This window comes from Symphalangus syndactylus, chromosome 19, assembly GCF_028878055.3.
Source record: "Symphalangus syndactylus isolate Jambi chromosome 19, NHGRI_mSymSyn1-v2.1_pri, whole genome shotgun sequence".
NCBI lineage: Eukaryota > Metazoa > Chordata > Mammalia > Primates > Hylobatidae > Symphalangus > Symphalangus syndactylus.
In genome coordinates, this window is record NC_072434.2 from 24,783,798 (window position 1) to 24,801,999 (window position 18,202).

Below are 18,202 nucleotides of genomic sequence, written 5' to 3' on the forward strand. Positions count from 1 at the left end.
TGAAAATAATTACCTGAAAAAGTATGGTATTATGTACTGACTTGAAGACATTTACTTTGAAGAACTTAACATCATTTAAAACAAGATTAAAAGTTCTTAATGATTTTATCTTACCTCTATGCATGACTCTTCGAGAATGCATGTGTTCCAATGCACTGCAAAGCTGAACAAAGTACTTCCAAACAGTTCTTTCAGGAATTAGCCTCTTTTGCTTCTTAAAATGCTTTTTGAAAATTAAAAATAAGAATTATAAAAACTAAAATTTCTCAAGACTGGATTCTGATAAGCAAAAATCCATAAGTCAGAAAAACACCTAATTTTATCTACCATTATCAACTAAAAAGCATATGATCTTTATACTGAAATGATTCCAAGAATTTTATCTGACATAATGGCTTAAGTTCTTTCCTATTATAACTAAGGGTAGCGGAAACTGTGTAACAGTACGTTTTTGTGATGTCCCACTATTTCAAAAAATTAACATCTATATAAAACAATTTCTTGTCTTAAAAGGAAGATGTCAAATTTGATTTTAAGAAGAGCCAGAATAAAAAAGTCTAGATACCTGTAGGTAATTATGTTCATTAAAAGACAATTCTTCTCCTGGCAGAAGGTTTCACTACAAAATTCCTTTTAAACATTGAACCACCCTGGTGATTTGAAATAATCACAATTTATTAAAAATTAAATAAATAAAAGGAATTTATGTAGGAAGTTTTCATGAATATTTCTACTGCACAATGCAACTCAAACTTGTACTTTGCTTTGAATGAATGAAAATAAACTCCATGGAAGAAAAACCTTACAGGAATGCCCAGGCAAAAAGCTGACAGCACCAATAGGCTACTTAGGAGAGGGGTCCTTGCACATAAGAGGGCAAATACTACAATAATTGTAAAACCAGAGGTACTTATTTATGCTCATTTTTTTCTACAACAAATCTGCTAGAAGACTATACTAATAATATACTACTTCAAGGACAAAGTTCTTAGCTTCATAAGACTTACAAAGATTCAACACATAAAAATTATTTTTCAAAAACAAAATGCAACTGGTTCCCCACTTAACAATACTTATAAGTGACCAACATGAATATTTCATTTTAATAGGTTTCCATAAAATTTTCTAATAATTTTAACTGTTTTAAAATATATATAGATATTAAAATTTAAATATGTATTTTAATGCAATTTATCCAAAGATATTTTGAGAAGTCCAACTAAATTGATTTTTTGTTATTGAATATGGAGGAACTATACTTGAGAAAATTCTAAAACAGCTACCTTTCAGTGTGACCAGCTGAGGGCAGGCTGAATGGAAAAACAGTACAAGGAAATCTGCTGATTTCCCTACATCATACTTAGCAAAAAATTATATCTACTGTCTCATATGTACTCGAGGTATGTACCAAAGGATAAATCTTTAAGGAAAAGCTAATCATCTTAGGTTAATCTTTCTTATAACACATACTACAGAAATAAAATGTATTAGCAATTTCAATAGCTATTATATCAGTAACATTACATCCCAAAGAATAAATAACAATTAGATGACCAGGTAATTAAAAAGCAAATCAAGGTCTTACTAAAATGTTAGAAACCTCCCATATCATGTTTCAATACTAAGTCTTCTTAATTGCAGACTGTGTCAACATCAGTTTTCATTCAAAGGGGGCAATGCTACAAAATCAGTTCTTTACACATAATTTTCTTTCAGACTTGGAATGAGTCCAAATAAACCCTGTATATGTGCTCTCCCTGATGCTGTATTCGCATATCAGAGGACTGTTTGATGTCAACAGGAAGATGGAGACCAGGTTTCTTTTCATTCAAAAATAAATATACCATATTCATGTGCATATCAGACCATGAAAACAAAGTTTTATGCTTTAATACAGATTTTGAAATCATCATAATGTAGTTGGCAGTTTACTTTTTAAATACCATTATAAAAAAGAAATCAAATCTAGAAGAAAAGGCATAATTTAAAAATTGCCCCCAAATTGCACAATAGGGAAGATGTTACCGGACCAAGATAATCTGATTATTTTCATGTTTTTGTATTCTTTGAGACTGTAACTTACAAGTTAAACCTGATGACAATAAGCTGAATTCAATATAATACTACTCAGAATGACCTGTTCTAAGAGTTAAGTATCCAAATTAGTTATAGGCCTTTGAAGAATAACATGAATTTGATTTTTTCATAAAATAAAGGCAGTTTCATTATGCCATTAGTATCTCTCATTATTTTTAATGTGTCCATTTAAACATATGTGGTTTTTAAACCATTCCTTAAGTACAGGGTTTTTTGGGTTTTATTTTTTTTTGTTTGTTTGTTTTTTGAGAAAACCAACACTTAAAATGAGAAGAGGCTGTCTGTTCTGATGGTGGCACTGTTGGCTATCTCTTAAAAGAGGATGAACAGCAAAAAGGCAATGAAAATTCGAATTCTTTTTACTATGGGTAAAATGTATATTAGCACTACAAAGCAGGAACTTCCATAAAGCCAAAGAATTTTTTAAAAAAGAAAGAACAACCTTCTCTTAAAATTTATTCTAATAAACACATATCTTTTTAAAAGTTAATTATCTAGCCAAAGAGCATTATTGTTTGAAAATCCTGTTTCCCTTGAAAAAAGGCAGCCCTATATAAATGTTTAGCTCTGATTAAAAAAAAAATCTAATGCCAACATGTAAAAAGTAAAAATGTACATATATTTGTTACATAGTAAGTTTTTAATATAGCAATAAATAATGTAACCAATATATCTGAAAGTTGGTATCAATATAAATATTTATAAGAAAATGAAAGAATATGTGACAGGGCGCTTTTACAATATTTATGCTATGAAATAGAATTGCAACTTTTTTATAGTTGAAAATAAAGTATCCAAAAATTTATGGGCAGGCAAAAATAAACACCCAGATATACCTGATCACTTGGACATAATTTTGTTTAGTCTTATTTTTTTTTAAGTAGGCTAGTCTTTTCTCTATGCAAATTTTCAAATACTATTTACTTTAAAAGCAACTTTTCCACTTTTATCAAAATTATTCAAATAAATACTGGATATTATTCAAATAGAAAAATCAGATGTGACAAAAAGCTAATCAATTTACATATAAAAGTATGTATATACAAACATTAGATTATATTATTTCTGACTTATATGTAAGAAGATTACCAGCATTTCACTTAGGTGAAATTCAGCATATCTGGTAAAACCCATCTGCATCACCATCTAAGTGATTTATATTAATATAAAAAGGGCTATAGCTGATTCAAGCTGTTTCCTTTCAAAGATTTTGGGAAAATAGTCACATCTTAATAGACACACTCTTTTTAAAATTATTAATCTCCAAACATCCCACTACAAATTAAATGACCAAGACCAAGTCCAATTATATAGTGGACACTGAATATCTAAGTATCATTTTTGAACTCCATTGGGTAGCTTGGTTCCTGCATTCTAGACATTACAACTCCAAGTAGAATATACACTGCTTATTTCTGAGTTCTATAATTCTAATATTCTTCCTCAAGAAAGCTCAGGAAGAACTTCGATGATATTACCCAGCATAACCTCATCAACGGAGAAAGAATAGAAAATGATCTTATTTTACAAAAAAATTACTATTCTCTGTGGCATATCAAAACATTTAAGCATACCTTTTGACATGTTAATCTTTAAGAAAGAAAATTTCAGGCAAAATATCTGGAACTATCAGGGTCAGCTTCGTGGGCAGGAAACCTGTGTTATGCAGGTCTGGCACTTGGTTTAAAGCTCTGTTACTGCCATCTTAAAAAGTTTTAATTTTTAACAAAGGGACTTGCAATTGTGTAGCCAACCCAGGGAATCATACACTAAGCATCCTTTAGAAATGTACTGCTGTGGTTAAAAAAATAAAAAACAAAAAAAAAAATGCAATCCTGGTGTGCAAGGTGTTTTTGAAGAGGATTAGGAAAAATGTTAATTAAATGATGAGAAATAATCAAGTTATAAGAGAACTAGAATTACAAGCACCAACTGCTCTCCATTTCTTCCAAGTATCTAGTAAGAGGAAGTAAGTGATTTATGTTAAATATAAGGAAGCATTTCCTGCTTGGAGTGTTGTCAAATGTTTAAATGTGCCACTAACACAATCCATATCCATCTTATAATAATAGACCTGATTATAAGGTTTGACAGTAACTGGTTGTGTGACCTTGAACAAGCCATTTAACCTTGATGGGTCTCAGCTCCCTCACACTATTATAAACAGAGTTTGGAGATGATCTATGAAGTCTCCACCACTTCTAAAATATAATCTGTGGGTCTACAGTCTTAGTTTCAAATAAAACAGAAATAATAAATGTCTGTTTGGCACATTTCATACTTAAAAATAATAGTTTCTTGGTATGCCTTATCCTTCATATATCCAATTAGTAAAAACAAAGCAACAACAAAAAACCTCAGAGATCCCTATTGGTCCATTTAATACAATAAAAGGTCTTAACATGAGATGACAAGTAGTTACAGTTCTTTGTTATAAGCTTGTAATTAGGTCAAACATTTACCATCAGAGGAGATGTTAAGTTCCCAAACATAGCATTGTAATTATAATGCAATTTTATAAGACTATATTTTGTCATGGTTATTTCAAATAATTAAATGCACAGAGACTGGGTGATGAAAAAGATAGGATGCTTCTGGAAGTATAATGGACAGTTCTAAGTATGATTTTTATCATATTAATCTTTCTATGGAAATATTTTTCTTTGGAAGGCATAATGAGGTACCAACAAACTAAGCTTCACAAATATTTGCTGTACACAATTGTGGGAAATTATATAAAATTAAAATTTTGGTATGTAACACTAATTTACAGTGCATAAGTATTTTCTCTCTTGGCACACAATAAAATTCAGATACCTTAAGATACATTAGAAGGTGTAAAGTAGGATGGGCCTGACAGTCATGAGATCACTGAGAATACTTATCACTAGCATCTCATTTTATCTTCTTATCCAAGGTCTACTAGTCTTTGTCTTTTCCTGTAATGTTGGAAAATCTATTAAGAGTGCTAAGCTGTTTTTAGATTATAACAGAATATAAATATAATCAATTCATTCCCAAAAGTTAAAATTGTGCAGGTTATTAATGCAAGCCAAAAATATATTTCATCTTAGGGTAGAAAACGTGAAACAGAAAATATTTTTCCTGAGCAATTTACACCTTGAGGGAAAAAAAAACCTCTTAAATTATTTAGCAAACAAGAAAACTAAGTACCCATAAAGTCACAAAACTTCCCCAAAACAGTTGCCTCCTGAAAACTGGTACATCAATATCAAGGCAACTTATTTAGAATATTAAAAAACTAAAAGATCAACAATAAAAACACATGAATGCATCAGGATTACTACAAAGAATGGTCCCTGCATTGCTGCCATGTGAATAATTCTTAAGAGAAGTTTCCACATTACTAAAACTGATAAGAAAATACCTGGAAATACTTAAAATGTTTTCTCTATTGCATCAGAGTACTAGTGATAGATAAAGTGAGATTAAAAAGAACAGTCAGTCTTCAAGGAGGCACAGAAGGTCACAAAGATAAACAGAAATATTCCCCTCTTTAATAAATTCTTTCTTGCTATGTTATACTAGACAACAGTAAGAGAGTTGAAGAGATATTTCAATTTTCATAATGAACAAAGAAAACACAGCAGAACACTAAAAGTATCTCAATTGAAATCTAAAGGAGAGAAATTAAGATGCTTAACATAATGGTGTCTGTATCCCTTAAGTGTCTACAGTTACCAAAATTACTGCTCATGATGGTATTACATGGTTTACAAAAGGGAGCTTTATATCACTATCATCTTCAAATGTAAGGAGCAATAAGCTCCTTCAAAATTATCTTCAATTTTTTCCAAGCAAACAGAGTTCAAAGTTCATACATCACCTGTTATTTATGCTCACAGAATTAAATAATGGTCATTTCATGGTATAAAGTGTTCAATTTCCTAAAATCTCTAAGTTCTATACTGCTTCGATTTCAAACTACTTAAGTATCAAGGAAAATCCAAGTGATATTTTATCAGTAACATTGCTCTTAAAAAAATAATTCTATAGAACACACCTACATATACATACCATATGTAGACATAAATTTATACAGATATAGACACATAGATGTACATATATTATGTATAGGTACCTAAGTAAATGTATCTATGTGTGTGTGTATATATATAAAATATATTTTTTAATTTATATATATATAAAATAATATTCAATCCTGTGTATTTTTTTCAGATAGTGCTACTAACTTGCAACCTTAGGACTTCAGAATAATTCTAAAATGAAATAGAAGATAGATGACAATCTTACACAAAAGACTTAATGGGAAACTGCGTTTGGAATCACTGGCAGTTCTCGTAATTGTCTGACATGGGCTATACACTTTGTCCAGATGCTGAAATGGAAAGTGTAGGTATCCTGGTAAACAATAAATCAGAGTTATCAAAGAGAGATGGGACTGCTGGGAAACCTTTATTGCTTTAAGGATCCAAAGGCCAAGAGTGTAAAAGACATTTCAAAGTGATTTTATTTCCAATACAACCTCTACATTTGGATAAGGACAAACAAAAATGTGTCTGCAAATGTAAAAACAGCCAAACCAAGCAGGTGAACAAGATTTTTAAGTTATAATATTTGAAGATAACAGTTATCTCCAAAATATGGTTGACATTCTAGTTAATTTATTAATGTCTGTCATAAGCAGAATTCTAAGATGTACCTCACTCCCTCAAATTCTCAAGTCCTGTTGTATAATCCCATTCTCTTGAATGTGAGTAGGGCATGTGAATATTATGAATTACTCTTCCCATTTCATATGATGTTATATAGAAGAAAGGATTTTGCAGATGTAATTAAGGTCCCTAATCAGCTGACTTTGAGTTAATCAAGAAGGACATTAGCATGGGTAGTCGTGATCTAATTGGGTGAGCCATTCAAAAAAGTCAAGAGAGATCTGAACCCAGAGAACTCTTCTGCTGGTCTTAAGGGAACACAATGGCAGGTTGAGGAGATGAATGGGGCAGAAAATGGCCAACAGCCTCAAGAACCTAAGGATACCCCCAGTTGACAACCAGGAGGGAAGTAGGAACTTTAGCCATACAACTTCAAGGAACTGAATTCCCCCAAAAACCATTGAACATGGAGAAAGACCTTGAACCTCAGTGAGCTCACAGCCCCAGATGGCACCTTGATTTCAATTTTCTAAGACCTTCAGCAGAGAACCCACTAATCCTGACCCACAGGAATCTAGAGTTCATAAATTTGTGTTGCTTAAAGCTGCTAAATTTGTAGTAATTTGCTATGCAGCAATAAAAAATTAATACAAAATACAATTATAAACACATGAAAAATCAATATATAAAATTAATTTTATGTATGTATAAAGAAAAAGTGTTTTAAGGCTCCTAGCAAATTTAGAAGGAATGACCTACAGGTGGTAACAAGGTAGAAAATACCAAGTCAGCAATCTAAGAAGATAGCCTATACCTAAATATCCTAGAAATAAGAAATGATGGTCTTATTTATTTATTTTGTGCAGTACCAAACTCCTGAGAGGAAACAGACATCCATTTAAATTATTTGTATTGCATATTTCACTAAAAAAATTTATAAGAATAATATTCATTTTCTCCTTAGCCACTGTGATATAGTATGACATTCTCTTGGCAGATAACAAACCTCTTTCTTCTCAAAATATTAGGTTACATTTTGTTTTATTGCTAGTCTAGCAAAACAATTTTTAAAAATATATAATATTAAATACACGCATTTATAGTTTCTTCTATTTTTCTCAAACTGACTTACCAATAGGTAGTTATAAATACAGGCACTTACAAATAGTTCAGTGAATGAAGTATATTTTGTGAAATGAACTATGAAAATTTAAAATTTATTTTAGTAACATTTCTATTGACAACCTGAAATTTTAAAATCCTCTTATTTATATATTTTTGAGATTAATTTCCTCTACACTGGGTATTCATCACCAAATATGTTTCTTGACATTAGAATAGTGAAATAAACAGTATAATAAGACATACTACAAAATGGAGCATGTATGTGTCCAATTTAACTACAATAAAGAAAATATATGGCTTACACAGCACAATTTAACTGAAATCTGTTTTGTAAGAGTCGATTTTCCTTTAAAATTCTGATTGCTGATAATGAAGAAATTATGATGAAAAATTCTAGATTTCCTTTTATCCTAAAACTCATCTGGGAAGTATTTCATCTGACCACAGCCTCAGGTATTCCTTTGTCACTAATTAGAGAAATACTGAATATTTCAACTATAAATTGCTTAATTATATTTGTCAGCCTGCTCTGAACCAATTAATTATTTACTTGTAAAAAATCTTTGATGCAGTGCTATCCAGAGGTTCATTTCTGGAATACAGACCAGAAGCTATATTTCCTCTTGTACCCCAATTAAGCTGAAGACTTGAGAGAATGAAATATACTGTTATGATGCACAATGATTTACAATATTACTCACTAAAAAGAAATGAATCATGTCCATTACAATTCAAGAATTCACTGCTGTCCTTTTTAAAGCTTTAAGGCACTGTTCTATTCCTTCACAAAAGAAGTTCCTATGATTTTTTTTCCTGATATAATCTATTTTATAAAGAACTGCTTACAGAACTAATAAGCGTGTTCAGCAAACAATTTTAGAATTTCTTAACTACCCAACCCCACTACCGTAAAAAAATACACTGAATATCACAGCAACTCTCTATGAGACCAGAGCATAAAGCAGCAGGAAATTGCTGTGACAGTTATACAACCACCCATGTTATCTACTGAGCCCTGGAACACAGAAGTGTAATAGAAGTAAAACAACCAACTTCTATACATCTATTCACTACATATTTATTGAAGTCGTTGCTATGAGCTAGAAGCTGAAGATAGCCAGGCAAGCAAAGCCAGCATGGTCTCTGTGCTCAACAGAAATTTAAGTCTAATGGGAAATACAAACACCAATAAAATAATTACACACAAGAGGTCGGGCGCGGTGGCTCACGCCTGTAATCCCAGCACTTTGGGAGGCCGAGGCGGGCGGATCACGAGGTCAGGAGATCGAGACCATCCTGGTTAACACGGTGAAACTCCGTCTCTACTAAAAATACAAAAAATTAGCCGGGCGCGGTGGCGGGCGCCTGCAGTCCCAGCTACTCGGGTGGCTGAGGCAGGAGAATGGCGTGAACCCGGGAGGCGGAGCTTGCAGTGAGCCGACATCGCGCCACTGCACTCTGGGCTGGGTGAAAGAGCGAGACCTCGCCTCAAAAAAAGAAAATAATAATAGTAATTACACACATGAATACATGATTATATTACTAAGTGCTATGTAGGAAGGGTACTCTGGGAGCACTTACACCATAAAGTACTCTATGAGTCAAAGGAAAATGCTTGAGGAAGTGATATCTAAGTAAAGAACTGAAGTACAAGCAGAAATAAAGTCAGCCAAGAATGGAGAAGAAGAGCATCCCACGTAAAATAAAATCACATTCAAGGAAATGAAAGGCCAATGTGCCACAGCAAGAGCAGGAGTCCGATTCCATAGCAAATATATGCCGAGCACAAGCTCTGTACCAGGCACTGCTCTAGGCACTTGGGATATGTGAATACACAAAACGGACTCTGATCCTCTCTGAGGGAGCGTATCTTCTGTATCACACAAGGCTTGCTGAATCTTGCCAAACATTTTAGTCTTTACCCTTAAAGTGAAAACCTAGAAAGATTTGATTGAAAGGAAAGTTTTCTTTTTTCTTTGTTTCTCCTCCCCTAACAGTTTAAAGACTGATGGAGAAACGGATTTAAGGAATGGGTGCTGGATGTTGGGAGACAATTAAAAAGCTCTCGCTCTCTCCACATGAGAGATGATAGGGAGAGAAATGGAAAGGGAGCCGGGTGGAGAAATTTGAAAGGCATTTAGAAGAAAAAATAAACAGAATCTGGTGAGATTGAAAAGAAGAGGTAAGGGAGAGCGAAATGACAAAAAAGAGTCCCGGTTTTCAGAGTGCACAACTACATAAACTGGTGCCAGGCCTTGAGTTAGGGAACATGGGAGGATGGGTAGTCTGTAAGGAATTAGTTTACAGACATATTGAGCCACATAGAGTCAGAATTTAAAGAGCGCTCCATGCTAAAGATAAAAAATTGGAAGTCAACAAGAGTATAGAGAGTAATTGAATCCATAGGTATGAATGAGATCAGCTATAACGTGAGTAAGAACATAAAAAAAAAAAAGTCAAGGACTGAAACTTAAAATTCCATCATTAAAGGCCAGGAAAAAGAGAATGACTCATTTAAGAAAAATGATAGTCTCCAGAGAGGTAGGAAGAAAATCAAGACACTGTGGGACTCAATAAGCCGGTGGAGGAGTGTTTTAGGAAGAGTATGATAAGCAGAGCCAAATGCTGCTGAGAAATCAAGCAGAATGAAGACTGGACAAAGGCCTCTGGCTTTCATGAGAGAGGTCACTGAAGAGCCATTATGTGTGGTAGGTTGGTAAGAGGGTCAGGAGTAAGTGTCTGAACTGTGAAGGAAAAAAAAGAATTAGGGTAGTAATTGAAGGAAAAGGCAGGCAGAGGTGATGGTGGTAGGACTTAAGAGGGTCTTCTGAGATCATCTTACTTAAAATAGCAACACACAGGCTGGGCACAGTGGCTCACACCTGTAATCCCAGCACTTTGGGAGGCTGAGGCAGGTGGATCACCTGAGGTCAAAGTTCGAGATCACCCTGACCAATATGGTGAAACCCTGTCTCTACTAAAAATACAAAAATTAGCTGGGTGTGGTGGTGCATGCCTGTAGTCCTAGCTACTAGGAAGCAGAGACAGGAGAATTGCTTGAACCTGGGAGGCAGAGGTTGCAGTGAGCCGAGATCGCACCACTGCATTCCACCTTGGGCAACAGAGTGAGATTCCATCTCAAAAAAATTAATTAAATAAATAAAATAAAATAGCAACACACCTCCTCTAAACTCCTTATTTAATTTTTCTTAATTGATTTATCAACATCTGGCATATCATATATTCTACTTGCTTTTAGCATTTTATTTGACTTCCCCGCTGGAAAATAAGTTTCTTGAATGAATGAATGAATGGGGAACAGGTGTGTGTGCATGTATATACATGTATAAATATGTTTAAAATAACAGTGACCTGAGCATATTTAAATGACGAGAGAAGGCACTCAGAAGTGCACAATGGTTATAAATCTAGGACTGGGAACAGAAAATGATAGGAATTAAAATTTCTGAGAATACAGGCAGAGAAAGGATAGAGAACCCAGGTGGAGGGACACATAACAATCCCTCCTATCTAACAAGAATGTGGTAACAGGAGAGAAGGAGGAGAGAACAGTAACAGACACAAGTAGGTCTAGCAGATTCGGTCATGGGAAGGTGAGGGTGCTCCTGTCTAGTGACTTCTACTCTGTAAAACTGGAGGAATAAAGTCAACTTTGAAGAGTAGAAAAGGGTAGATTTGTATGATGCAAGGAGGCTAGAAGAAGAGTAGTGATCAGAGGTTTACATGAAATAAAGAAGATGTGAATACCTATCAGATATCATACATGCATACAGGCACAGATGGATGGGTATGTGTACATACATTTGTACATATGTCTTTAAAAAGTATATATATAAAATACTATATATTATATTACTTAACCATCATAACAACACTGTAAGACAGGTATTACTGACCCAATTTTATTGATGTAGAAACTGGCTCAATCATTAAGATTAAATAACTAGGACAACTGATTAAAATCCTTTAATTGCCATCTGAATTCACTAGTGTAGTTTCAGAGGTCCTGTTATAATCATGCCTTATAACCCATACTTTTCCTTTATATAACTTATTACAACTGCAGGTATATAGTTTTATATTAGTATTAGTCAAATGTCTGTTTCTCCCACTGGATGATGAGTTCCAAAAAGCCATAAACCATGTACCTGGCACATAGTAAATGTCTAATAAATGAAAAAACAAAATCTAGAGCTATTTTTTAAAAGCTACAAATTGGTATTAACTATTTAAGGGACTAATTTGCCAATAGCTATTATCATTTAAAATGTGCATACTCTTACTCAGCAATATTTGTATGAATCCATGTAATAGAAATAGACAATAGAGTATGTATAGATATAGTTGTATTGATGTAGATAAGGCTTTGTACTTGAGATTTCTCTGTAAGAATAAAAAATGAAAACAATCCAATTATCTATTAACAAAGTAATAAAATAAATCGTGATGTGTCTGAGAAAAAATACATGTATTAGTATATATTCTTATATTTAAATGGGTATAAAGATAGTAAGTAAAGTTGGGAAGGTTTTATGCACATAAAGGTTAGAGGTTATTTCTGGGACATGGGAATAAGGGAGAAAAAGGAAGGACCATATAAATAAAATTGGGTCAGTAATATCTGTCATATAGTTTTATTATGATGGTTAAGTAATATAATATATAGTATGTTTGTATGTATACTTTTTAAAGACATATGTACTAATGTATGTACACACATCCATCCATCTATTTAAAGACATATGTACTAATGTATGTATATATATCCAACCACATATCAATCTTTCCTACCTGCCCAGGAAATCAACTCTTTATCTACACTAAACAACGCAGGAAGCCAGCGTGCTATAAGTTAGACTTGCAGGAAGACAGACTGCTATCTCTAGTGATAATCTAGGAAGCTAAACAGTAACTTCTATAACAATTGATTAATAACTGACAGCTTCCCTAACTCTGTCCCTGCCTCTAACTAGGACCAACCAGAGAAAGCCAAATATGTACTCCTAACCAATCACAAGGACGCCCTGTTTCTAGTCAGCTGGTCTATAGCTTCTCTATGTCAGCAGCCTCCCATCAGGGTATACCCAAAGGCCTCCCTTTTCTTCCCTTTATAAACCTTTCATTCCTTTGCTTGCTTTTAATTCTCTGCCAAGATGCAAGTGATGATTGGCTGACTCCCTTGCTACAGCAAGCTCGAATAAATAGCTTTTGTTTTTCTCATTCGGTTATTCTTGTTTGTTTCTAGATGGTTCAACTTGTCTTCCATAGTAACAGAAGTTTAGCTGGGCACATGGCCAGCTGAATGAAGACTTTCTTTTCCAGCCTTCCTTGCAGCTAGATAGGTTCATGAGACTACATTCTGGCCAAGGGAATGAAGTTGAAAATGTTGTGTGACAGGCAGCACTCAGGAATGTGCTTTAAGATAAAGCCAGCATGTACTCTTTGTCCCTTCAAGCCTAGTGTGACTTGATAAGCTAGAAGAAGGCTGGGTCTCTAAAATACTCTTGATAGAGCAGAGCTACCATACTAGCCCCAGACTTTTATGTGACAGAGAAATAATAACAATAACAATAATAATAGCAGCAGCAGATACATTTACATAGCCTTACAATGTGTGAGGCATTCTTCTAAGCTCTTAATAAATACTAATTAATTCAATCATTACAACAATCCTATAAAGCAGGTTCTATTATTACTGTGTTTTTTAGAAAATGTGACACTGAGAAGTAACTGGCCCAAGGACAAACAGTTTTTAAGCTACTATTATTTAAGGGTTTCTATTAATTGCAGCTGAACTTAAACCCAATTAATATGCCCTTAGAAAAGAAGGTTAAACAACTTAATTATATTAATTATGAATTAATATGCCCTTAGAAAAGAAGGTTAAACAACTTTTATGTGGGGTTGATATCCAAGGTCTGACTGCAAATCCCACTTTCTTTGATGGATCCCCCACCAAAAACAGGTCAGGCTGCTCTAGAGTCTCTTTCTACCTCCTTTTACTCATGTCCAGAGACACAGGATCAAGCATGGTCTGCTCAAAGAATCAAACAGCAAAACTGTAACTCAACTTACAGAAGACAAGTATCTTGGCCTCTTTCCAAGCTGGTTTTGGGGTGTTTAGATATTTAAGCTGACCAGTGTAAACATCACCAAGTAAACCAGTTTCAGAATTATGATCACTAACCATCTACTATTTATTACATATCTACCAGATAAGCCTTGCATTGAGGTATTTAGTTTAAAATATCTAATATCCCTATGTGTTTAACAGACAATTCTATTAGAAAAAAGCAAAACAAAACATTAAGACAATTTTTTTAAAACTTACCTTGATCATTCTGGATAGGTCGCCAGCATCTGCTAGTTCCAAAACTATGTTTAGTTCATTATCTTCAATGAATGATGCATAATATTTTATTACATTTGGATGGTTGAGTTGCTGAGAAAATAAAACAGGCATCAGAAAGTTTTCTTACTGTAAACATCCAAGAGTCACTTATAGTTTTGTACTTAAGAACAAACTTAACTGTATTTTTTAAATTACAGAAATCTTAACATGACAGTATATTTTTCTTTAGTGAATTGTGAAACAAATATTACAATTATTAAAAGTAAAACTAGGTATAAATTAATTTATCTTAATATTCTTTATTAGAAATAATATATTTTACATTTAAATCTTAATTTAAAAGTACTGCTATGCCCAATAAGCATATCAACAGATGCAAGAAGTAAATGATAGAATTAGGTCACCAACTGCTAAAAATTACATCCTCAAAATGAGAACTTTCATTTAGGAACACTCAATGATAAATAAAGTATCCCTTTTTACTCCTACTTGGAAGTTATGGCTGGTCCTAGAATAACTCCAGCTAGTAGACAAAACACAGCTGGTATCTACTATACTATATCTAACTATTGCTTTTATATCAAATAACATACAGGACTTATTTATGTGAGCCAATTCATAAAATCATCCCTAAGAAAAATTTTACCTTGTAGAAATATATGTATCAGTCCCTACTCATTTGCAATCCTTTTGTTCAATCTTTAAACACATTAATACAAGATTAATTGTTTCTCAGAGAAATTATGCATAAAGTATGGGTGACTTTCTTCTTTCTACTTAAAGTTTTCGCCGCAAATTTTCTATGATGACATGCTATTTCCACAGTAAAAGTTTACAAATATTTAAGCCAGCTACTTCATGTGCCAAGAAATAACTACAACAAACAGAATAGTCAGAAAACATTGTTTTGACCTTACTTTTTTCCTTTTTGCATAAATCTGGTTCATTTTAGGCACTAACATAAACGGATGGCATAAAAAAACAGCCAAGTCTTAACTAAAAGTTACAAAAATACAACATAAGCCATAGCATTTCTCAAAAGAAACTTCACTATAAAAGAAGCAGTGTAGAAATAACTGAAATCTCAGTCATATTCTTAGTAGATGAGAAACTAAAAAGCTAATTCCTGGCATACTCTTTATATGCACTCTGTCTAAGTCTGGAAAAAGTATTGAAATATTAGAAAATGCATGTGAACCATTTTGATTAGTCCACATTCTCAGTATAATACATGGTGAGATAATACTAATTTGCATTTATATTACTTAACCTTTAGAATATGTCCTGTTGGGGTGGTCAAGAAAAAAAATTATTCAATGTTTTAAGCCCATTTTATCCATTTCCTAGTTTGAAATGAGAAAAAAAAAGCTGGTCCTACAAATGTTCTGATTATATTATTTAACAATAAATCCAAAAAACAACTACATTCTTCAATATACTGCAATTTAACCTTATATAATATTACTTGAAATCAGTGTAGCATGTCTTAAAAACCTTTTTGTGTTTAAGTGTGATATTTTAGTAAATCACTTTTATCACCATGTTATGTTCAAAAGAGTCAATAGTTCATTAATTACCTTAAGAAGATCTATTTCTTTGATGCAATCAGCACGTGCTTTGGCATCCATTAAATCAAATATCTAAAAATAGAACCCAGAATTACTTAATAAAATAATAACCTATGGTTCAAGCTATTGTGTAAATTCATTTTAATACTCTACATGTAATTATATGTACACTAAGGAATTTTCTTTCTGATTAGCTTTTCTTTATTAAGGAGGTCTGTAGGTATCTTATGTTACCAACAATGCTTACATTTTCAGCAGTCAGTATTTTAAAAACGGATAAAGAGAACAGTTAGAAATCCCTTGACACTCAGGTCTTAAGTTCCAATGAACAAAATTAAAGTTGTGATTATTAAGATGATAAAGTAATAGCTAATATATGTTGCACAATTAATATATGCTAAATGTACTGCATAACCTTATGAGGATGATAATAGTAGTATTCCCATTTTACAGATGAAGAAGAGAAGCTTTAGAAAGCTAAGGAGACTGACAAAAGGTCACACAGCTAATCAACAGAGCAAGCAGAATTCATTCTCAGAGTTATCCATCTAGAACCCAAGCACTGAACCATTAATCTGTTCCATCAAATCATGTCTAAAAGGTCTGATGTATGCATTCTTGACAAGGGTGATATCATTCCAAGGGGGTGAAAATTGGTTCTTTGTGGAGAAGGGTAACAAAATTTTACTCTATTAAGTATAAAGTATAGATACACATACAGTACTGCACATGAACAGATATACTGTATTTGTGGAATTAAAATTTCATGGGTAGAGGTAATTAGAAAGAAATGTCTAAACAGGCAGCTTGGGGGAAGATAATGAAGAAAAGGTTGAAAAATATTAACCTACTGTTAAAAACATAAAAATAAAAAATACAACCAAAAAGATATTTCATGTGTCTCTGAAAACACAAATCTCTCAAGGTTCTAAGTGTGTGGAAAGTAACATTTAAAAAAGCATTATCTTAGAGACTGCAAAAAAAATCTAAGTCAGTACTGCAAGCTGATTAAAACCCTAGTTACATAACAAATAAAAAAATTAATGACATTTTTAGTAATCAGCTTAATCAAGTCTTCCTGATTCAGCCAGCTAACATTCCAGGAAAAGAAGGTACAATGTCAAAGGAGTGGCAGAATCCAAGTCTTTTTAATTAGAGAAGTAGTTATTAGACACTACCAGAGAGGGCTGGCCTCTTTACACGATGCTTTAAACTTCATTGCAATCTTGTAAGATAGGTAGTATTGGCCGCAATAACAAGATGAGGATTGAGGCTCAAAAAGATTAAACAATATGCTTAGGATCATAAAACTAGTAAAGGACAGAATCAGGACTTGAAGCCAGGTTGTTCTAGCTCCATAGTCAGTGTTTTCTCAATGAGCCAGGCTGTCATAAGGTCTAATGTATACACAACTAGCTAATAAGTATTAAAATATATGTGTGTACAAAGTGTAGTATTAGAAACCTAAGGAAGAAATTCCTCCCATGTAGGGAGGCAGGTAACATTAGAGGTGAACCTTGAAAGAATTATAGGATTCTGCCAGCCAGAAACAAAAGATATCTAATGCATAAAAGTAAATATGAAATAAGGGTGTATAATTACAGCTTATAAGGCAACTTTTTCTAGATACCATTCTTAATATCCAAAGATACACAAAGTTCTAATTTTTCTTAATTAAAAAAACCATATGAAGATATTAGATAAGATTATAAAGCAAAAATAAAATCCATAAACTCACTGCCTTCAAGAATTTTAGCTTTGGCTCAGTCTCTTCTATTTCTTGTACAAATGCACGTGCTTTTTACATAGTGAAAACAGCAGTATATAAAATGATATATATGCTTTTTCACTAACATTATTTTGGTTCTACTACTTCTAATGAAAACTTCAAGTATCAAATTTATGTTCTGCAACTTTTAATGTAAAATAGTTGAGCACTGCATACTGTTTAAGATTTGAAAAAATATAAAGCCTTATCTTAGTTAATGGTTTACAAAAAGAGACAGACTAGATTACATCAAAGTTTCTCCCATTTAATCAAATAACAGAAGAAGAAATATGTATGCCAGTACATAGATTAAAGAGAGTTAACTTCTCTTTTTTCCATTAGCAGTAATTCTAACCATGTCAGCCACAGTAAACTCATGTTAACTACCATGATTTCATAATGGAACAGAATGCAACGCAATGAAACAACAGCAAGGAAAGGAAAAGGGTAAAAAAAAAAAAAAAAAAGGAAAGGACTACGAGTGGCAAATCACTATCACAAAGTTCGCATAAACTATCTAGTAAGATATGCTTTGGCTAACATTAAGCTGTTGTATACATCAAGCTTTGACAAAATGAGCTAGATATAAATGGACACCAATAGCAGGGCTTAAAAAAAATACCAGTATTAAAGA

The 18,202-nt window shown here is 32.9% G+C and overlaps 1 protein-coding gene across 1 annotated transcript in view; it reads right to left on the reverse strand.

The window, feature by feature from the left end:
* Positions 1-18,202, reverse strand: part of NEK7 (NIMA related kinase 7) — an 80,934-nt gene that overhangs the window by 38,478 nt on the left and 24,254 nt on the right. Inside the window, exons 3-5 of the mRNA XM_055233886.2 lie at positions 15,810-15,872; positions 14,212-14,322; positions 115-223 (exon numbers count right to left, since the gene is read on the reverse strand). Of these exons, the coding sequence (XP_055089861.1) occupies positions 115-223; positions 14,212-14,322; positions 15,810-15,872 (283 nt within the window). The remainder of the gene's footprint in view (positions 1-114; positions 224-14,211; positions 14,323-15,809; positions 15,873-18,202) is intronic.